At 37.2% G+C, this 21899-nt stretch overlaps 4 protein-coding genes across 8 annotated transcripts; 2 read left to right on the top strand and 2 right to left on the bottom strand.

Moving 5' to 3' along the window:
• Positions 1-173: 173 nt before the first annotated feature.
• LOC129422407 (saxitoxin and tetrodotoxin-binding protein 2) lies at positions 174-1397 on the top strand. Of its 2 annotated transcripts, none has more exons than XM_055178317.2 (6): positions 174-337; positions 410-555; positions 647-711; positions 784-894; positions 1017-1115; positions 1325-1397. In XM_055178317.2, the coding sequence occupies exons 1-6, from the start codon at positions 203-205 to the stop codon at positions 1384-1386; spliced, it is 618 nt and encodes a 205-aa protein (XP_055034292.2). In that variant the 5' UTR covers positions 174-202; the 3' UTR covers positions 1387-1397. The 2 variants fall into 2 exon arrangements, with proteins under 2 accessions (XP_055034292.2, XP_055034291.2); XM_055178316.2 differs by having other exon boundaries at positions 177-337; positions 1011-1115.
• A 778-nt stretch (positions 1398-2175) lies between these two features.
• Positions 2176-10380, top strand: LOC129422406 (alpha-1,3-mannosyl-glycoprotein 4-beta-N-acetylglucosaminyltransferase B). The gene is made up of 15 exons (XM_055178314.2): positions 2176-2472; positions 3230-3370; positions 3457-3579; positions 3688-3821; positions 4065-4111; positions 4194-4307; positions 4651-4726; positions 4814-4928; positions 5402-5532; positions 5608-5715; positions 5817-6010; positions 7006-7084; positions 8093-8168; positions 8407-8519; positions 10108-10380. Exons 1-15 carry the CDS (start codon positions 2385-2387, stop codon positions 10123-10125), a joined length of 1557 nt encoding a protein of 518 aa, XP_055034289.1. The 5' UTR covers positions 2176-2384; the 3' UTR covers positions 10126-10380.
• A 467-nt stretch (positions 10381-10847) lies between these two features.
• On the bottom strand, positions 10848-13758 carry scocb (short coiled-coil protein b). Of its 3 annotated transcripts, none has more exons than XM_073854573.1 (4): positions 13656-13758; positions 13219-13279; positions 13039-13130; positions 10848-11710 (listed from the first exon to the last, which is right to left on the bottom strand). In XM_073854573.1, the coding sequence occupies exons 3-4, from the start codon at positions 13094-13096 to the stop codon at positions 11568-11570; spliced, it is 201 nt and encodes a 66-aa protein (XP_073710674.1). In that variant the 5' UTR covers positions 13097-13130; positions 13219-13279; positions 13656-13758; the 3' UTR covers positions 10848-11567. The 3 variants fall into 3 exon arrangements, with proteins under 3 accessions (XP_073710674.1, XP_055034293.1, XP_073710673.1); XM_055178318.2 differs by having other exon boundaries at positions 13039-13119; positions 13656-13755; XM_073854572.1 differs by having other exon boundaries at positions 13039-13119; positions 13701-13748.
• A 2048-nt stretch (positions 13759-15806) lies between these two features.
• LOC129422152 (uncharacterized) lies at positions 15807-21168 on the bottom strand. 2 transcript variants are annotated; one of them, XM_055177894.2, is made up of 4 exons: positions 20336-21168; positions 19982-20160; positions 18618-18717; positions 15807-17722 (listed from the first exon to the last, which is right to left on the bottom strand). In XM_055177894.2, the coding sequence occupies exons 1-4, from the start codon at positions 20628-20630 to the stop codon at positions 16872-16874; spliced, it is 1425 nt and encodes a 474-aa protein (XP_055033869.2). In that variant the 5' UTR covers positions 20631-21168; the 3' UTR covers positions 15807-16871. The 2 variants fall into 2 exon arrangements, with proteins under 2 accessions (XP_055033869.2, XP_055033868.2); XM_055177893.2 differs by having other exon boundaries at positions 19964-20160; positions 20336-21167.
• Between the last annotated feature and the right edge of the window lie 731 nt (positions 21169-21899).

Genomic DNA, 21899 nt, shown 5'->3' with positions numbered 1-21899 from the left:
TGTTTAATGTTGTACACTTTCTTGCATTTATTTGTTTTATTAAAGATGTTGTCATTTCCAAGTCCACTTTGGGGTTTTTTTTTACTGGCAGTGCTCGTCCTGTTGCATCACTTCAGAAAAACCAGAAGATAGCGTGTTCCAGACAGGTGTATATATAAGATCGTGGATGGTGCACGTTTGATCATGCTACACAATAATCTAAATGAAGTTTTTGAGAATGTCCCGCTGGGTGTTTTTGGACGCTCTTCTCCTGAGTTTGTTTAGTGCAACTCAAGGCACTGCGTCCAACTGTGAAGAGCTCACCAAACCTCTCATCCTGAAAGATGACAACAAAAGTGTAAGTCTGTTAAGTCTTAGTATATTCATCCATTTGTGTTGTGATAGTTAACTTATATTTTCTTTCAATCAGATGATCATGGGTAAATGGATCTTTCTTGAAGGTATAGCTGATCACCATTTGTTCACACACATCTTAAAGACTGTCAACAGCTCATGGATCGAGTTCAGACCCAGTGCGTTTGAAAATACTGTCATTCTCAGTCAAGGGAACATGCTGTAAGAGTCGCTGTACATTAACATTAACATGATGTTTTTCTGTGTTTGACATTTCCAATCATTTACTAAGATCCATCATTCATCTCCTCAGAAATGGCAAATGTGAATTTCGCAGCATTAACACAACTGTTAAAGACGACAGCATTTATGTCATTGGTAAGTAAACAGATAGTTTCAGACTTTGCTGTTTTAATATAATAATGTTATTATGCTGTTTTTGATCCCTAGAGAACGAGACATCAACACAGGGGACATTTTTACCATCTTGTTCTGATTGTATCACCATGAGCTTCATTAGCAGATTCAAAAATGAGACCATCAAGTCGCTCTACTTCTTTAGTAAGTCACGTATAGAGCATTCATCACATCAAACCTTCAATTAAAGTTCAAGTCATGTTGTATATTTAATGATAAACGCTGTTGATGGATAGATCATTTTTTCTTTGTTGCTACAGAGAGGGAGAGAAACCCAAATGAGTTTGATCTGGCCATGTACTGGAAACAAGCTGAGTGTCTTGGATTCAGAAGAGAATCTCAGTACTCGTATGATGGTGTAACAGGTCAGTGTGGATTTAATCTAGTAAATAATCAACATAACTCATTTTATTTCAGTATATACCTCCTGATATGTCATAATACCTCCATCAAAATCTATAATAAAGATCAGTACTGAACAAAATGATTTACTTTGACCTTCATGGACATGAAATGCATTACAATTACATACAATGAGTCAATTGAATTGTGTTTTTTTTTACTCTCATTGCAGAATTCTGTCGTTTGGACAATGAAAGTTCATCTGACCTGAAGAATATTGAAAAATCTGACTAATAATAAATGATGTAATCTTTCAAAAATGACAAAAGTATTATTTAAAAAAAAATTCTGAAAATGTTATTTTATTAAAAGTGAATGTTGGTTTTTGCTCTCATGCTGCATAAAATATTTCCTGGTTTATTGTGTTAAAAACAATAATCACATGCACACATGCATATATGTTTGAAATGTGGTTACCAGCAGAGGTCTCTCTCTACAATAAACATGAATAAGATGATTCTTTTTGTTCAGTGTGTTTGTCATTTTTCTTGTGAAAAACAGAGAGCAATAAAGAGAAGTATAGAAAGTATGATAGCTAGTGTTATCCTTTCTAAAAGTGTAGTGATGTATTTTTGAGAATTTGAACAACTACGTGTGACAAGTTTGATGATCGATTGCCTTTTAAATACTAAATATCATCATCTGAAGTGTCGACAAATATTTAAATGAAGTTTCTGATCAACTTTAAACATTCAGCTGCACGCGCGCACACACACACACAAACTGTACATCAATCCTTAAACTTTTATTTACATTTTAATATTTGTGAGGGTGTGTATGTTTTGTAGTCTTCTATTCCAGCTCACAACCCTTGAAAATGAAGCATGGTTTTAGCCTACTACAGTGAAAATAAAAAAACATGTAGTAAAACCACAGTTTTGTTAATAGTAAACAATACAGCAGTAAACAATGGTAACTACACTTAAACCTCGTGGTTAATATTCGTAAGGGATCACTGTCAATCCCGAGTATGAATGAATGGATAAATATGCATGAGGTGAACAGGTGGAAGGTGTGGCTTCGTGTTAAAGGTGTGATCGTATTTTTGTTCTCGCTGTGAAAGGCGTCTGTGTCGACGCGTAACTAGTAATGAATGTAGCCGGCCGGGTTGACAGAAAGGAGTGCGACACCTTTTTAAAATGACTTTTGCCAAATTGTAAAAAAGAAATTGCCACTGCATTCAGACTCCACCTAAAGAAGCAGTAAGTCGTCTGGTACTCCAGAGAAATGAGATGAGGTCTTGGCATGGGAAACTTCTACTGGCGACGGGGTTTTTGGGATGCGCGTTGATGTTAACCATCTGGCACGCGCCTCAACCAGGTAAGTGTGTGATTATCTTACGATTGATCTCGGGTGGTTATTATGCATTTATCCTATTCTGGGTGTCCGCTATTCTCTAATGTAACAATTCATAATGTAAACCAACCATTGGTTAACACAGTGGTTAATGGTTAAATACGCACCCTTTGGGTTTACTTGAGAATTGTCAGCAGTTAGGTTAAAGATCATGTAGATTATTATTATTCCAGTGTGAATGTTATATCTGTTAACCAAACTCTTGAGTTAGATCAGATTAAGCAAATCAATTAAATCCTATCATCCTGGTCCTCGAGCACCCCCTCCCAGAAAGTTTTAGATGTCTCCTTATTTAACACACCTGATTCAACTCATCAGCCTCCTTCCAAAATGATAAACATGTCTCCCTAACAAGCTGATGAGTTGAATCAGGTGTGTTAAATAAGGAGACATCTAAAACTTTTTGGGAGGGGGTGCGCGAGGACCAGGATTGATAAACACTAAGCAACAGACTTAGTTGTAGTAGCCTAATTTTAAAATAATGAATTGAATTCTAACAAAGACTTCTGATCTTATCTGATGGATAAATTAAGGATGACACTTACATTTATATATTTGCCAGATGCTTTTTTCCAAAGTGACTTACATTGCATTTAAGACATACATTTTTAATCAGCCTGTGCATTGTAAACTACTGCTCAACAAACTATCAAAATAATTTAAAAAAAAGGCTTTTATTGAACCTGGAGCATCAATAACACGTATGTGTTGTGTTTTTCAGATAACATTTCATTGCAGCTGGATTTGATGTATGAGAGATTACTGCGAGCAGAGCAGCGTGGTGAAGTGTTGTCATACGAGTTACGTAACGTGTTGGGTCATCTTCAAAACCTCAATTCTTCAACAGCCGCTAAAACTTCAGGTCAGTCAGCACACAAACACACCCAGATTTAATACTTTGTTCATTTGGTTATTATGGGATTCATTATTCAACTATTTCCCTTTCAGGTCAGTCAGCACCTTCAGACTCTTTGCCTTTCCAGCATAATGCGCTTCTCTATTTACCCCACCTGCAACAGCAGAAGGACGGTCTGAAACCCATCATTCACCTGGGACAAGGACGATCCGGAGGTTTGCTTTAAATATGGGTGGTGTTTTACTGCGTTAAATTTGTACTTTGTCTTTACTTAGTATATGTTTGCTTATTGGTGTAGAGATGTTGTTGAACTGTTTTTACAGTGTCGCTGGTGTTAGGAGTTCCCACCGTACACCGAGAGAAACAGAGTTATCTTGTGAACACACTTCAGTCTCTGTTATTTGACGTCTCACCTGCTGAAAGAAAAGAGATTCTCATCGTAGTGTTTGTGGCTGAGGTGCTAAACCTCGACTCTTTATCTCTTTAATTACTCTTTACAAATAATGAATAGCCTTTAGTTTACATCGCGGTCATAAACTATGATATGCTGTGGGTCATAGTTACTATAGGGGTGATAAAAGTCATCTAAAATAACCACCAATTACAACAACTCAACTTCTCTTTCATTTAATGTTATTAACTGTTTAGATTCGTTCTTGTATTTTTTCCTTATTTATTTCTGTCATTTCTCTTCTTTTAGACAAATGCAGCGTTTGTTAACGGTGTGGTACAGAGTGTGCAGAACAAGTGAGTTGATTTGACATCAGTTTTGGATGGGTTTTAAAAGCTCATTGTGCAGTTTTGTAAGTGTTTCTTTCTCTTGATGTAGTCTCCCTGATGATGTGAGTTCAGGGATGATAGAGGTCATCTCTCCGTCCCCTTACTATTACCCAGACTTTACTGACCTGAAGGAAACTTTTGGGGACTCTAAAGAGCGAGTCAGGTTAGACTTTCATCTTTTGATACGTGTTTGACAGATGTGGGTTTTAACAGATGCAATGAAACATTTAGTGTAGGATTTATAATATGTATGGAATAATTGATGTGTGTTTTTGAAAATAATGCACACCAAATGTGTTCATGTGGCACAACGCAAAATAAAGTGTGCATTATTTCAATTATAAGAGTTATACCACAATTACCACAGACATTGCTCAGGTGGTTATTTTAAGACATTTGTTAGGTCAGGTGTGCTTTATAGAAAAATAATGCATTGCAGTGAAACATTTCTCAACCAATCAGAATAAAGCATTCAACAGACCCGTGGTATAATGTTTTGTCTATAGATGGAGGACCAAGCAGAATCTGGACTACAGTTTTCTCATGCTGTATGCTCAAGATAAAGGCTCTTACTACATACAGGTGAGGTCTTGATGTTATAGGTGCCAACACAGCAGTTTTATTGCCTTTGTGACTTTGTGTTTTTTGTTTGTTATAAATGTCTTTCAGCTGGAGGATGATATCGTAGCTAAGCAAGGATATTCTGAGTCCATGAAAGCGTTTGTACAGCAGGAGCTTTCCCAGGAGTGGCTTTATCTGGAGTTTTCCCAGCTGGGATTCATCGGTCAGTGTTTGAATCGGCTTCTCTCTCTTTGTGTTGTAGTTTAATTTGTGTAGCGCGTCTTTTGTTAAGCACTGACTCACTGTAGATTGTGCAGTGTCATGTTGTGAAGTCCGTGTTTTTCTGTAAGTGTTCATATAAAGCAGAGTAAAGATTCTGGGTTTGATTCCTGGAAGACAACGCACATACTGATAAAAACTATCGCCTGAATATAAATGTACTGTCAGTGACTTTAAATGAAAGTGTCTGTCAAAGTATTCTTGAAATCTTATCTGACAATCAAAAAGATGAAGGTGATTGTTAAACAAAACTTGTTCTGCTGGATTGTCAAGCGCTTCCTCGTTCTGATGTGTTATTTAGGTGAAGTTTGTTCTGGCTGCAGATCTAAAGAAAATCTGTAATATGTCACTGGTTTTATTTATGGTGATGATGAGAGTTGAATGAATAACTAATCTGGTATGTATTTTCTATTTCAGGCAAGCTTTTCAGGTCGTCAGATCTGCCGATGTTTGTGGAGTTCATTTTGATGTTTCACAAGGACAAGCCCATTGATTGGTTACTTGATCACATGCTGTGGGTCAAAGCGTGTAATCCAGAGAAAGATGCTGTACGTTCACAGATCACAGGCCTCGTGTTGCTTTCTTTCCTCGTATTTATCATTACAATTCTTTTGTACACTTAGATTCACTGCAATGTTGCAAAGGCCAGACTAAAGAGGACTTACAAACCTTCACTCTTTCAACATGTCGGCTTACATTCCTCTCTGCAGGGTAAAATGCAAAGCCTAAAAGTAAGTATAAAGTCCTCTTTTAAAAAAACTTCAGCTTCAATTCTATTTGTGATTGTGCATTTAGACGACGAGGCCGTTCTCAAGTGTGTTTCTGTGTACAGGATAAAGACTTTGGGAAGCAGATGCTGTTTAAATCTCACAGTAACCCATCAGCAGAGATCAGCAGCAGTTTAACTCACTATCAGACGTACTCACTGGAGAGGGCCTACAGAGGAGAGGACTTCTTCTGGGGTCTCACGCCCAAAAAAGATGATTACATTATCATCAAGTTTACTGAGCCTCAAACAGTCAAAGGGTAAGAAGAGGACACTACAGAAACTAAAGATGCTTTATAAATCATTTTAAACCTTCTTTCCTTCAAACTGTCATCAAAGAGAAGTAATGCATTTATAGGAGGACATCACATTATTATAATGTCCTTCTCCAAATTCAAATTCAGTGGAGCTGCATAGAAAGTTGATGTTAAAGGCTGCTAATGACGCTCCGGTGACAGCGCTTTGTTTCATTTAATATGTAAAGTTAAGGTTTGTGAGTTTAGGTCCTAATTTGCATTGCTCTTAAATGTTTAGTTTTGTTTCTGTACATCTATCCACACGCCAGCCACGGCTTATATTATACACGTAGACTCAATACCACAGAGTTTGTGTTTAAACCCAATAAAATAATTTAGGCAAAAGTAAATGTAAACGTACCCAACATCTAACATCTGAAACCTCCGACTTCTGTTTCACTTCTTCGAGAACGACATTTAATACTCAACACTAAATCCACCCTTCATCTGCTTTAACTTAGAAATATACACCAGATAGATTTGTGATGTTTTAGGTGAGATGAACTTAACATTTTCAATATCACTTTTATAAAATTGTAGTATATTGTTCGACACATCAAGGTATTTCTTTTCAGAGTTGCTTTATTTTGTGCTTGTGGTAAAACCTCTGAAACAGCACCAGTTTAATCCTCACACTCCAAGGTTTGTTTCAACTTATGGTTAAGTTAAATATGGACAACCACTGGGTTAAATGAACCTGACGTTTGAACGTTTGTTCTCAGCCGTGAGTTGATTTCTTTTCAAACCAAAAAAGTCTCTTTCTTAAAACTGAAACTGCAGACAGAATTATAAAACTTTGCGCTCCAAAAACAAAACAGCACAGTTACCGAAAGAGACTTTCTATTGGGATTGTTATATTATCAGATTTACTTCCTCTTAGTCTGTATATGATTGACAAAACATGTTAAATATAAACATTGAATTGAACTTTTAAATATTTGTATTCCACTTCTTTGTAGGTTTCTTTTTCGAAGCGGTAATATTGAAACAAATGGTGACCGGTTTTACAACACGACAGTGGAGGGACTTCCTGTTTCTGTGAGTGTTGACAATGATAATACAGTTATTTTACTGAACTTACCACATAGGAAATACTTTTACTTATTCATGGCATTATGCAATATGTCTCAGCGTCTGTGTCACGTAAGACATGAAGAGTTTGGATCCAAAACGAGATAACATAGTAATAAACATGTTTTGACAAAGTTATCATGTTTTTATTGTGCTACCTGTATTTGTTTAGTTATGAAGGCTTAACTCAAAACAACCCAAATGCAGTTATCTTGTTTTGGAACCAAACTACTGTATTGTAACCCAGGGCTGAGCATTAGTGCTTCTGTCCTGCACACCTGAACCTGCTAATCAAGTTCTTCAAGGCTACCTTAAAAAATAGAGACAGGTGTGTTGGGTTGAATCTATTATATGCAGGACAGGAATGATGATGGAGATCAGTGGTCACTGTCCTTCTGTCTACTTTAGATCCAACCCAGCTTCAGTACACTTATGTTTAGGTAGCCACGAACAACTTGATTAGCAGGTTCAGGTGTGTTTAATTGGGGTTAGAGGTGAACTGTTGATTTCCAGGAATAGGGTTGGTGATGGCTTCATATATGAAAGAATATCAACACATGTGCTATTATGCTTGCTGTTATTGTTTGAGACAGATGTGTTTTTGCATAACGCTTAGATGATCAAACCAAGTCATGCATAACTTTAGGTTGTATATTTGTTGCAAACTTGCTCATATTTCACCCATCAGTAAACCATGTGTTATTTTTTATGTGACATTGTCATCTTTTAGTGTCAGCAAGCGTTGTGTTGAATGTTTTTCTCTTTTTTTCATGTTTAAGTTGGTAAATGACAGAAGAAGAACTGACAGAATGTGTCACTCATTGTCTTATCCAAAGCATCTTTCTACTACAACTCGCTTGACATTTGACACCAGATAGCCTTTGCATCTTTAAGATCTTTAAGATATTAACCCCAAACCTGCTAGACAAGACGTTTTGTCTTCTCTTTATGATGAGTCTGTATTTGTGTTTTCAGAGCAGTGTAAATGAGAGAGTAAAGAAAGGAGAATTACCCTGCTGTAAACCTTCATCTGATGGATATGTGGTGATAGGTACACAACTATTATTTCTTTCCTGTTTGAATCGGTTTCCATTACACATTTATAAACATTTGCATAACTTCAAGAAGTTGAATTTCACCTCGTCATTGCGCTTTGAAGTAAGATTATCTGTAAGTTTTCTCTCAACATTTGCTTAAGTTTATATTAGACACTCTTTCTGTGTGCATGCGTGCGTGTGTGTTCGTGTGTGTGTGTGTGTGTGTGTGTGTGCGTGCTTGAGTTTGTACAGGTTCGTTTAAGAATGGATTAGCTGCAGGAGATGTGGATAAAGATCTTGATCAGTTATCTGCTATACGGCTCTTAGTTCACACAGATTCAGATGTTTGGGTTCTTCTTAGTGAGGTGAGATGAGTTACTCGGTTTAAAGCAGACAGTCGTACTCGGATCAACTTTCCTATTGATGAATACTTACCATGGCTTTTTTTTGGGAGGAGGGCTGAAAGCGATTTAAAAGCTTTGTTTGCTCAAAACATTATGCCAGATTGAGCAATCTTTGTGACGTTTTAACCAGTGTGATCTTTTATTTGCCTTCTGAGTACAAAAGTATAAGAGAATGTGGACACTGGTTTATATTTAACACATTTAGGTTTTCCGGACAGGGATTAAACTAGTCCTAGACTTAAACATTTAAAAAATCTGTCCAAACTGAAAGCAATTTACACTGACATATCTTAAAATGCATCAGTGCCCTTTTGTTTTCCCTCAAAATGGACACAAGTAATGTTTTTAGTAAGGCATGTTTGGTAAAACCAGTTATATTTCTTAATTAAACTAAGGCTAGTCCTGGCTTAAGCTAATCCCTGTCCGGGAAACCGGCCCCATAGGGTGTGTGCAGGGTTTAGATGAATTCAGGACTAGGCATTCGTTCTATTAGGATATTTATGTGGTTTTTACAAACATGCCTACAAAAAGCAAGACTGGTGTGAATCTTGAGACGAAACAATGACGCTCTGATATACGTGAAGATATGTTGGCAGCTCAAACGTGTATTTTAGTCTTGGACTATAAGCTCTCCAGAGCGATACATTTCTGAGGTAAATAAATGACAGAAAACACTTTTATGGTGACCTGTCAGGTTTATTGCTTTTTTATGGGTTTTTCTTGACATTCTTGTACTAATTAAGCAGGTATATAGATTGACACGTTTATATCGACATCTCTGAAAAGATACAGAAATAAATGTTTGTTAGCACACAAACACAAACGTACTGGCATGTCACTTCATGGCAGATTTCTTTTGAAAGGACTAAAACAAACACAAAAGAGAGATGATTGTCTGTGTCGTATGATACCTGTAGGGCTTGTTAGGGCAGTTTAATGTGTGTGTCTGTGTGTTTTATTACGTCTGGTTTTGTGTTATTACTTCAATATTATTTGGTCAAAACCTTTCTCTAAGCCTTAAACTTCAGTAAAAAGATCAGGCTGAGAAAAGGCCAAATATCTCATCATAGTCAATGTAGTGTTTTGCATAGCAAATATATGTAAACACTTGGAAATCATGTGTCCATTCATTGTCTCAAACTATCCACAGATGAGTTTAAAATAATCCTCATGCTGTCACTTAGTTGTGTTTAAGATAGTAAAGAAGTCTGTTGAAGTTTTTTAAGATTTGTAGGGGCGATTTCTCAGACAGGGTTTATCTTAATCCCAGACTAAAACACATGTTTGAGCACCTTTCATTTAAAAACCTCTTGAGCTGACATCTTAACATACATACATTAGTGTCATTGTTTTGTCTCAAGATGCACACCAGTATTGTTTTTGTAAGGTATGTTTGTAAACCCACTTATGTATCCTAATATAACTAAGAGCTAGTTATGGATTAATCTGGGAAACCGCACCTATAATCTGTTTATTTAAGTTTGTTTGTGTATCATTGTGACACCGTCTCTAAGGTTTACTTAAAACTTCCCTCTCTTGTGTCTCTCAGATCCTGATTAAAGTTTGATGAGAGATCTGATAACAGATAAAATACCTCATGTCTCATGTTAAGGACAACACTGCACCCTGATGTTCAGCAGATGAACTTTACTGTTATAGGATGACTACCATTACTGTATGATGTCTTTCAGTGAACACAATACTGAATGATGGGATGTTTTTTGTTTCCAATGTTGTTTGACCACGAAGGTCTTTGTTTGTTATTCCACTTTTTAATTTGTTGTCTAAGTTATTTTGGTAATAAACTATTTTTTGATGATGATGATGATGATTAGTGATATAGTGTTTTCAGTTAATTTACACAATGACAAAGCATAAATCTCCTTAAATCATTCCCCACCAGCCTTTTAACAAAACGCCTTTCAGGAAAATGTTCTTCTATAAATATATAAACATACAAATCTATCAAATGAAATAATAGAGCCACTGCTTTCAAACAAACAAAACGGGAAAGAAACGTTTCATCTTCATTTTATCACCTCTCAAATATGGGTAAGTTTCTTCATAAATACCACATTTTGAGCAAAAAGCTGAAATAATTGCATTTTTGTAAAGTAATTTTGTTAGAGATCAGATTCAGAACAATGATCAAAGCATACACAGAGTTTAGATTGTTGTTAATTGGACTCTTATCGGATACGCACCAAAATCAGATTTAGACTGACAGTGTGAACAAGGTCTTAGATCCTGAATGTGAGTGAGGTCTTAAAATTGCACATTATTCAGGTAAACAGAGCAAATATTTTTATTAAAACAGGCATTTCTAATGCCAGACAATGGTAAAATACTACAGAAACACAATTAAATATCAATATAATAAAATAATAATAGAAGATATTAAGAGACACAGATGTAATGTATTCTAGAAAATGACTTTTTGTAGCACCAACAGTGTTATAGATTTCATTCCCTGACCTGAATGACCTGAATTGTATTAAATCTTTACATTTTTATGCATTTTGGCAGATGTTTTATCCAAAGAGACGTACAAGGTACATTTATATCACCTATATGCTTTAACACAGTACTTTACCAATTCAATGACAGGAATTATTTTCTCTTAATGAATGAACTGATATAGACAAATAAACAGCTCAACATTTCTGTCATTACAGCTGTGCTCTCTTATCTACAAAGCAACAATAAATGAAATATTAAACACATATGAAGTCATTTGTTTGTTTTGATAGGAGATGAAAAGTATTCTTTATAGTCAAAGCGTAAATATTTTAAAGACAATCATCTAGTAAAGTGATTTAATATTTAACATTATACAAAGACATTGAGAAATGAAATCAAACAAATACTGATAATATAAAGCATGTAAACATTTACCATTTTAATGTCATAGATCAAATGAATCCCATAGAAACGTAAAGGTCACAGATATATGACGAGGGTTAGTTAGTTAGTTGGTCTGTCTGGGGTTATGGATGGAGATGCGCTCTCTTACTTTCGTTTGCTCTTGGGGTCAGTTGTCTGAAACACACTCGACGCTGACATCAAATTCTCAATATATTGACCGAGAACTTGATTCTCAGATTTTAACTTTAGATTTTCCTCTTTTACTGCATCCACACGAGATGAGAGGTCTATCAGATGGCGAGAGAAGGACAGATTATAAAATGATTCTCATGTATGTTAAATCTTTCCAGGTTTAATAAACACACACTTTTAAAATCTAAATGTTGGGTAAGATGACTGTAAAAACTGCCACAATCTTCATGAATTCACCCAATACTGACCTATTAAAATCACAGTTATTCTACATAATGAAGGTATTGTGACACGCTTCATGTGTGAATGTTATAATGCAACCAGACCAGTTCTCAAAACTTCACGTCTCATAATCACAATGCACTTGCAATTTGCACTAATTTGCAGCATCATTTGTTTAAGCCTTTAGGCGTCACCCCCCCCCCCCCATTGAGTTAAATCTACACTCTTGGAGCTTTCAAATGATATACAGTTTGCCTAAAGGGTTAAATAAACAATGCTGCAAATTAGTGCAAATTGCAAGTGCATTATGATTATGAGACGTGTAGTTTTGAAGTGATTAGATAAGAATTCACAACACTGAAGTAAATGTAGGCGTTCTGCTGGCGGGACAGTGACATGTAGCGGGATATAAATGTTTTGAGGCACACTCTCTTTATAAATGAATCAAATACTCTCCCCACATCATTTATTTTATTGATGTGTCTATTCTAGAAGCTTAGACCTTTCCAACGATATATAGTTTGAAGTGATAGATTAAAATTTACTATTGGTGGCCCGTATGGATGGTGACGCTTAACAGTTCAAGAATAAATAGATGTCATAGAAATAAATGAACAGAGATAAACAGATCTACATTATCCACTTAAGCTCCTTATCCATTTATATGTGTGTATATACATGTATATCTCCCAAGGGTTTTTCCCTCCTAGGACTTTTATTTTTATTTCCTCGGCTAAACAACCCAGGGTTTTTGTTTTTTTTCTCCTAGGGGGTTTTTTACCCCGGGGAGGTAGCCTGCTTTGGCTTAACTTAGCTTCTTCTTCTAGACGTTACATTAGTAATATGCTCGCTCATAATGTCGTGTCATAGCCGCAGCAAATTTGACTGCTTATGTTATTGTGTATTATGTTGTGCTATCTGTCGTTTTTCTGTGCTTTTACTGCTTCTATTAATGTAAAGCTGCTTTGAAACAATTGAGTATTGTGAAAAGCGCTATATAAATTGAATTGAATTATTATATACAGCTCTCTGTCATACTGAGTTAGGACTATAATACTTTAGAAATTAATCTCATAAATAAAAAAAAATTCTTGCTTAAACTATGCACGTGTGTGTGTGTGTGTGTGTGTGTGTGTGTGTGTGTGTGTGTGTGTGTGTGTGTAGATGTCAAATGAAAACTATTAAACTCTTGTTGATTTACCCTCAAGTGTATTCTGCAGCTCAAGGACCTGGTTTATAAGTCTGCTCTTCTCCTCCATCTCTACCTGGTTATCTGTGTCACCTGGAAAACAACTTGAAATGAAACAAGAAACATCTTCCTCATCTACAAGTTAAAGATTATTCATTTGGATCCACATCCACACAGTCACGTGCATCTTACCGTCCATGTCTGCGTTTGTACTCGTCTTGTCTTTGACACACTTCAAAAAGACTGATCGAAACTACAAACAAAATAACTGGCTTTAGTAAACCCTTTTAATATGGTGCTTTATACACAGAATGGCTAGCTGCTACATTTAACTACACAATATTTTTAAAGTACAGTGCACTGTTTTTCTATTTATTTCCGACTATTACAGTTGTTATTGTATATACTCTAATGTCAAGTGAACAGAAGAGTAAAATTTTTCATTTGTAATGATGTAGATCAGCTGTTAGCTGGATTAACTTAGCTGCCGACCCGTTAGCTGACACACACACACACACAGCTCATCTCATCTGATCAGGTAAACAAACCAATACCCGTCATAACTCATGTCTTTTACTTTACAGGTCAACATATAAATGCAGGAATACAAAGACAATGTCGTTAATAACCTGAGAAATGCAAAATTACACCGGCTAGAAAGGGATGCGACTAACGCGATATTTTCCGGGTCTGACGTCATCATCTACGCACCGTTCACGTGCCAGAAGATGAAAAACTAAACACTACAAAAAACAAAAAAAAACTAAACACTACACCAGGGGCCCGTACCATGAAAATGGTTAAACAAACTCAGGGTTACAGGATTAGTTTCAGGTTGACAAAACCAAGCCAATGTGCAGGCCTTGTTGGTAAAAGCTATTTTCATGGTACCTAAAACCCAGGATTTGCACAAACTAATCCTAAACAAAGCTGGCTAACCAACTAAACCAGCTTCATGGTATAGGCCCCAGGGGTCTCTAACCTTTTGTATGAGCAAGGGCCACCACAATACATTAAACAATCTGGAGGGACACTTTTTAATATAGTTTACTCTTTAGTTTCAACTTTGTTTTCCTTGATGATTTCAATTTGACTTGATATGGTTTATATTAATTTAATTATTATTATTTTATAATATTTTATAATTTATTACATACATAAAAGAACGCTTTATATAGGAAAGTATTGTGAGGCTCCTAGTAAACACAGTGTTGTCTTGTCTCACAGCAAGAAGGTCTTGGGTTCAAACCCGGTGTTGTGTCAGGAGGACTGAAGGTCTTCATGGGTTTACTTCAGTGTATGATTTCATTTCAGAGTCCAAAAACTAAAGACACGTTGATTTGACATTTCCAATTTCCCCCTGCATGATTTTTAACCTGACTTTAACCAGTTCTCATTATCAGTATAGCCATGAATGCTAAACTGACGTTCATAATAAATAAATAAACATGTTTATATTCCAGTTATTCCATTCACAACCGATATTAATGCTTTAAAGAATTGTGTTTCCATCTTTTTTTGCCACAGTTTTGGAAAGGTCTGTGCTGAAATGACCTCTGTGTTCAAATCATTGATGTGTTTGGGTGATGATGAGTATTTGAAGACCACACAAGACTGAATCAATCATTTCTTTTTGTTTTGTCAACAGGGCATTAACTGGAATAAAAAGCTGCTGATAAAAATGAAAAGCACACAATACTCTAGATCAGTGTTCTTCAACCCTGGTCCTCAAGGACCCCCTTCCAGAAAGTTTTAGATGTTTCCTTATTTAAAACACCTGAACCATCTCATCAGCCTCCTTCCAGAATGTCTCCCTAACAAGCTAATGATTTAAATCAGGTGTGTTAACTAAGGAGACATCTAAAATATTCTGGAAGGGGGTCCTCGAGGACCAGGGTAAAGAACACTGCTCTAGATAGAAGATGATAGTGATGGGCAGTCCGGCTCTTTCCATTGATTCGGCTCTTTCGGTTCAAGCGCTGGCTCTACATTTTAGTGATGGCAGTCCGGCTCTTTTCATAGATTCGGCTCTTCTAGCTCGGCTCCCTTAGAAGAGCCGGCTCCCCTGCCTGCGTCTGAAGATTCGGCTCTGCTCGTTCGCTACAAAGAATCAGCTCTTTGAGCCGCTCGTTCGCGAACGACCCATCACTAGAAGATGATGATGATAATACTATAGGATTAAGATCTGTGCTTACTGAAATGACTAAAGTAATGGTCACACCTGTTCAATAGAAGTGGGTGTCCCAAAAATTTTCGTTTTTTAGTCCATAAAGTGTGCATATTGTTATTATAAAAATAATATAACTATGACCGGGTTCAATACTGATCAATGTTTTTAAGGCATTTGTTTATTTTAACTGTCGGGTGAAATGTTAAATAAGGAAATTATTTTTAAAGGTGCTGTGTGTAAATATTTAGCGCCATCTAGCAGTGAGATTATAAATGGCAACCAACAGCTGTTTTTAGTGAAGAATGTGGTATTAGTTTTATTTCCTTTCTATTATTTCAACTATAATGTTTGTGTTTTAATACTTTCTGAGGATGTATTCTCATTACACAATAGATAACCCACATGAAAAAACTCTAGGAAATTATTTATATATATTTGTGTGTGTATGTGTGAATATATTATATTCACTTTTTGTACAAGTTTATTTTAGTATATTTTAGTATTACCTGCAGGGAATTGTTAAACTTTAATATTTACTATGGTAAGATTCAAAAACACTGAATGTTTACTATAGTGTTTACTGCGGTAAAGTGTAGTAAAAAAGTATAGAAACATTTGGAATGAATTTATTTACATTTACCATATTTCTCCATATGATACTGAAACTGTTGAATAGCTATAAAAGTAAAATACAACATGTATAAATAAAGACCAAAATTAATACTGTCAACAAAACAAATACTTCATTTAACTCCGTTGAGTGAAAGAGCAGAAGTAACGTGTGTGTGTGATTTTAAATAAACTCATACTTCATGAATAAACACATTAAAGATAAATCACCAGCTTGGAATGATACACTTCTATATCTGACGTTTACGTTAAAATTGAGTTATTCACATATTCTTATTTACATGTGTTTATTTATTTTTATTTACATATTATTGTAATTATTGTATACGTTTTTTAAGGACTATTTATAAATAAAGGTTTTATCAAAGATGGAGTGGAATGCAAAAAGCTGAATATCTCAGAATGCAGACAGAAGTTTATCATTATAAGGTGGCGAAATGTCAAAACAAAATCTACTAAAAATTCAGAAGCAAATAAAAAAACAAAAGTCTAAATCTAAATGTTATAGACAACTTCAGATTAAACAAATATTGAGTTGTTTATATGAATACATTCTTTAAAGTTGAAACAGATGTGCCTGTTGTGCAGCTAATATAAATAAAATATCATCTAAATGAAATATTTACATAACATATTATTAATGATGAGGATATAAACATGTCTGAAATACAAATCTCACTAAAGTGTGCTTTGCTTTTTAGGTTAAAGGGTTTTATATCACGTCATGTTTGGGATGGAGACGTGTGCAGAAGATGTGTGCCAAATCTTATAGAGCATAATTCATCATTCCACAACACTATTAAACATGTATGATTTCATTTTCATACACAAAAGAAAAGACTGACTTATTGCCTCCATTTATATTCATCATATAGGGAAGAAAGAAAAGCCTCTTTAAAATCTCCTTTCGGTGAAGAGAAATCTCATATCAGTTTAGCAGTAAGAGAAATAAATGATGACAGATTCATATTTTTAAGAGAGATTATAAAGTTCCAGGTCTGACTAGTTATCAAAGATGTAGAGGAACATCACACGAACGAAAACATCAAAGGTTGTACGGACACGGATGCTGTTTGAACTGCTCGGTGTCCATGAAAGTCTGGTTGCACTGAGAGCAGTGGTGGGAGTTTCGTTCGGCTCGTTCTCCGGCGTGGATCTGCTGATGTCGTTTCAGGTACTCCACTCGACTGAAGCGTTTCCCACACACGCTGCACTCGTACGGCCTTTCGCCCGTGTGGATGCGCTGGTGCCTCTCCAGGTTCCCGAGGCGACTGAAGCTACGGCCGCACTGCGGGCATCTGTGGGGACGCTCGCCCGTGTGAACCAACTGGTGGCGCTCGAGGGAGCGCGAGTGCGTGAAGCGTTTGCCGCAAAGCTCGCAGCGATGCGTCTGTTCTCCCGCCTGCACGCATTCGTGGCTCTTAAGGCTCCAGGCGTGGCCGAACGCTCTCCCGCAATCGGAGCACCGATAGGGCTGTTCCTCGGCTCCGGGGCACGAGTGCTCCGCCAGGTCAGATGCGGAATTGAAGCCGCAACCGCACCGCTGGCAGAAATGCAGGACGTCTCCGCAATCTGCCCCTGACCCGTCTCGCTCTTCCTTGTCGGTGGAGGCCGACGAGAGGCGTAGTTCGGGAGGCTCCGATCTGTGCGACGAAGTCGACGCAGCCCGCCGAGAGCTGCACTGTCCGTCCAGTCCGATGAACGCGACCCCGGTACCGCAAGCCTCGTGAGAGTCGCTTCCCAGGCCAGACTCCGCCTCCTCTCTTTCACATTCGGCTTTCAGGGCGGTCTCCAGTCCGCTGAGCTCGTCTCCGCTGGTCATTTGTTCCTCTGACGGAGGCAGCGCCTGCTCCTCCCAACCCCCTGCAGCAGATTCAGGACAGGTGGAGGCGGAGCCTGCAGACATGAAAGGTCACATTAAAGAATTAATACACACAATAGAGTTTAATTCTCATTTATCACATCACATTAAAGGTATAGCGGAAGATTTTTGTTTTCCGGGTGGATCACCTCTGTTATTGGTCATCCCAGATGTCAATCATTCTGATTATATGTTGACGTATAACCGTCATACGTGCTCGCCTCTCGGTTCGCTTTCTGCACATTCACGTGTATGTGTGTTGTGCTACGGTTTCAACCATTCATTGAAGCTCGCGTTCTCGCTGTGTTTTTTTTTTCAAAATGAGCACATAATGTAACAATGACAGAATTTAAGATAAAGTTGTGTCCCAAATGACACACTACGTACTCAACCATCTAGTGTCTGAATTTTAGATGGGTATGGTATTGCAATACTTACACAAATATACACTAACCTGACACGCTTTTTCAGATGAGGACGAATAGCGTCAAGCGCACAGTACAATGCAAGTCAATGTAAATCATTTAGTAAATTGTTGTTTGAATGTTTTGCCCAACATAACCTCAGTCATTAACATCAAGTGTAATCGTCTTTCACATCATCAGATAGCTCCACCTCTCTTTCGTCACGTAAGCAGAACTGCAAGCGTTGAGTGTGTAAGGTGTCCAGCGCTACTTCATTTATTAGTTTAAACCTGTACATCATCTGGGTATTTAAAGTGCACTTTTTTTTTTAATTTCCAATGTGTACACGCTACTTACACGATCTACACTTCAAAGCAACGCAGAATAATGCATAAGTATGTGATTTGGGACACACCTTCTCTCTTTAACAGGTCTCTCTCACAATTACAAATAATAATAATAATAATAATAATAATAATAATAATAATAATGTCGTTTTTTCCAGACACTGCATTGCAGGGCTCACCGTGAGTGGGACTGGATGTGCGAGGGCTGGTTTCACTTTGGTTCATCTGTAGAGCCTCTTGCAAAAGTCTCAAGGAGTCTGTAGGTCTGTAGCTCTCCACCTTCATCCATCATTTCACAGCAGCAGAAAAACAACAAAGTATGAAATTAATGAACTTTATTCATTAAGGGGACATTTCACAAGACTTTTTTAAGATCAAATAAATCTTTGGTGTCCCCAGAGTACGTATGTGAAGTTTTAGCTCAAAATACAGATCATTTATGATAACATGTTTAAATTGACGATTTGTAGGTGTGAGCAAAAATGTGCCGTTTTGTGTGTGTCCTTTAAAATGCAAATGAGCTGATCTCTGCACTAAATGGCTGTGCTGTGGTTGGATAGTGCAGATTATTATTATAATAATAAGATCCCCTTCTGACATCACAAGTGGAGCCAAATTTCAATGAGCTATTTTTCACATGCTTACAGAGAATGGTTTACCAAAACTAAGTTACTGGGTTGATTTGCACTGGGGACCCAATTGTAGCACTTAAACATGGAAAAAGTCAGATTTTCATGATATGTCCCATTTAAACTATAAAATGTGTTAGGCTCTGTTGTTAACATGCGGCAGTTTGATCACAGGTAGTCAGGCAAGATAAAAATAGCCGTTTGTTTTACACATTTTCTAATTTTACAACAACTGTTCAACTTTTCAATAGATGTTTTAGTTCAGTGGTTCTTCAGTGCTGCCGGGGAGCCCCAGTTTTATAAAATACATTAATTTAACATAAATTCTGTGTAATTAAACTTCAGAAAAATAGGACCACTAAACAACAACATGTTGTGTAATTGAATATGTTTTGTTAAATTAAAATGGTAACTTTAATATAGTTTTATGTCATACACTTTTTTGGGGGTGGCCACAAAGCGAAGGGATGGACCGTTTCCCAGGAGGGTGGTGGGGGGGGGTAAGAACCACTGTTTTAGTTTAATAACTTGATTTTCAGATTAGGTGACGTGATGAGGTTTAATTAGTTCAGGTTAAGTGCATGCATGTGGACTGAAACTCAGTGGTAAAGCATTGTGGGTTTAATCCCGTTGACCACACATTTAAAATATCCACCTTTTAATGCACTTTAGGTCGCTTTGGATAAAATGCCAAATGAATAATTGTTATAAATGTGAGTTGCTCATATCAGTATTTCCTCAGTTAAAGGTTAACACACTGTGAAAAGATTCCGTCTTCCAGTATTTTTATGTTATTAAGTTAATGACATCTAAACACAAGCTCTTAATTCTCTGGGTTCAAGCTTTTCACTCATATGTATCTTCTTCCTCTTCACTCCCTGCAGCTTTTTCCTCACCTCTGATTGGCTGCTCACCTCCTCCTTAATGCTGGGCGCCTCCTTCCCCTCGCCAGAAGCGCACATCCTTTCTTCCTCCCCCGCTCCACCTCCTCCTGTTGGCAGATGGACACGGAACACGTCCCTCCTCTCATCCCTCGCTCCTGCAGTCCCCTCCTCCCATGCATCAGCACACCACTCCTTCCTCTGCTTGCCTCCTGAGAGAGACGGGAGGGGGAAGAGGGGAGAGAGGAGAACAGGAGGGGGAGGGAGAAATAGAAAAAAGGAGGAAGGAGAGAGAAACCTGAAACTGAGGAGGAGGTCGCCATTATGGTGTCTAACTCCATTTTGATTGCGAACGACAACACAACCCAGTGAAGTCGAGGGACTTACTTAGGAGATCCATTCGGCGCGTCTTGCGCGCTGCGTCCTCCGTGCCAAGTAGACCGGCAGCGCGCCGACCGGCCGCCCAACACATGCCGTATTTGCGCTCATTTCTCAGTTTATTCTCGGTCAATCTCAGCCTCAGTTTAAGGGCTTCGTTTTCTTTCCTGTTTAGTGAGATTTCCACCAGATAGTCGTTCACTGTGTCCTGGAAGAGTTTGGTGATCTCGCACACGGATGCGCGAACCAAACTATCCATGACAGCGGTCAGGTGGGCTTGAAAGGTCTTCACTGATTCCGCCATGGTTTCACTACTGTTCAGTTGCACACATACGCGGTTGATGCAACAAGCAATTCAGTTTTTAACAACTAAAAAAAACACTTCAGTAAGAAAGCTGTCTTTTGCAAAGAGTATCAGACAAACTTAATGTCATTACCATCCTTTGAACTCAAGGGCCACATTTATATAAGCATGTTGTTAAAATAAACTGTTATTAACTGTTACAGAATTATGGCATCGGCTGTCACCCAAAGTAACCCAACTTTGCACCCAACCGTGTTCCAGTGTTTTCAAGCTTTCCTCTTCAAGCTCGCAACCTCAAAATTCAAACCCTTAAAAGATTGAGATTCTGGTGAGCGCGCCGATGTCGTCCCGAATTAAAACAGGTCCTAGTTCATGTTTTAAGAGTCTTTACGCATCATCGGCTGTGCCGCGTCTTCACCATCCCTCAACTCAAGAGCTTTTAATTCTTGCCTACAATATTATTTCCGGAGGTCGCGTTCTGCGCATGCGCTGGCCTACCGTAATTACTAGAATAAAGGGATGGGTGATTCTCACGAAACCATTTAAACGCCACCCACGGCACTAATGATTTTAGCTTTAAAATGTGTATTATAGTAACATTAAAAAGCATCAGAATTAACACAATACTGTGTTCTACCTTGCACAATGTGTGATTTCAACATAAGAATTTATAATTGTAAATTTTATCTCATTTTCTGCTGAAATTCTCATTACCGCAATGTGTCCGGCTGTGTTTGAACATGTGTTATGTTGTAATTTAATCAAATTAACACAAAAATATTAAGAAAAAAATAAATGGATGTTTTGCTAGACTACTTTAGATGACAGAAAAAATATTTACTGAATATTTTTGTATAATAATAATGAAGAAAAATTAGGAAAATTATGTGTCCATGCCTGATGTTCTCATCCTCCGCAACACTTTTTGAGAACAGTTTAAGCACACATACAGAATTTTAATAAAGTTTGATTTTGAGTGACCAAACCCATGGACCAGTTACTTCAAGTTTGCTACCAGTTAAGATCATTTTTTTACAGTTAATTTGAAATATTGTCTTGTCAGAATGCTTACACGACATTTTGATTATCATTACCGCAACAGATGCTTATTAAATGTTAATTTAATTAATAGAAGCATAATACTTTGATTTTAAATGCATGTGCAGAATCTCCAAATTATGTTCTTTCAGGTTTGTCATGTCATTTTGAAAATATGTCAGTGTTCATGTTTTCTGACTGCTGCGGTAATGAGATTTTTTAGAACTAATT

Source organism: Misgurnus anguillicaudatus, chromosome 16 (genome assembly GCF_027580225.2).
Source record: "Misgurnus anguillicaudatus chromosome 16, ASM2758022v2, whole genome shotgun sequence".
NCBI lineage: Eukaryota > Metazoa > Chordata > Actinopteri > Cypriniformes > Cobitidae > Misgurnus > Misgurnus anguillicaudatus.
Note: the sequence above shows the minus strand (reverse complement) of the source record. Positions and strands in the feature narration are given on the sequence as shown.

Excerpts from the sequence above, each read along its gene's own strand:
- LOC129422407 (XM_055178316.2), top strand. The coding sequence starts at position 203 with ATGAAGTTTTTGAGAATGTCCCGCTGGGTGTTTTTGGACGCTCTTCTC. Across the intron at positions 556-646 it reads CTCAGTCAAGGGAACATGCT|AAATGGCAAATGTGAATTTC; the intron begins GTAAGAGTCGCT and ends TCATCTCCTCAG. Across the intron at positions 712-783 it reads CGACAGCATTTATGTCATTG|AGAACGAGACATCAACACAG; the intron begins GTAAGTAAACAG and ends TTTGATCCCTAG.
- LOC129422406 (XM_055178314.2), top strand. The coding sequence starts at position 2,385 with ATGAGGTCTTGGCATGGGAAACTTCTACTGGCGACGGGGTTTTTGGGA. Across the intron at positions 3,371-3,456 it reads AACAGCCGCTAAAACTTCAG|GTCAGTCAGCACCTTCAGAC; the intron begins GTCAGTCAGCAC and ends TTTCCCTTTCAG. Across the intron at positions 3,580-3,687 it reads GGGACAAGGACGATCCGGAG|TGTCGCTGGTGTTAGGAGTT; the intron begins GTTTGCTTTAAA and ends CTGTTTTTACAG.
- scocb (XM_055178318.2), bottom strand. Across the intron at positions 11,711-13,038 it reads GCTGCAGAATACACTTGAGG|ACCTCTCATCTCGTGTGGAT; the intron begins GTAAATCAACAA and ends GCCATCTGATAG.
- LOC129422152 (XM_055177893.2), bottom strand. The coding sequence starts at position 20,630 with ATGGCGGAATCAGTGAAGACCTTTCAAGCCCACCTGACCGCTGTCATG. Across the intron at positions 20,161-20,335 it reads GCGCCGAATGGATCTCCTAA|GAGGCAAGCAGAGGAAGGAG; the intron begins GTAAGTCCCTCG and ends CGTCTCTCTCAG. Across the intron at positions 18,718-19,963 it reads AGGTGAGCAGCCAATCAGAG|GTGGAGAGCTACAGACCTAC; the intron begins GTGAGGAAAAAG and ends TGATGGATGAAG.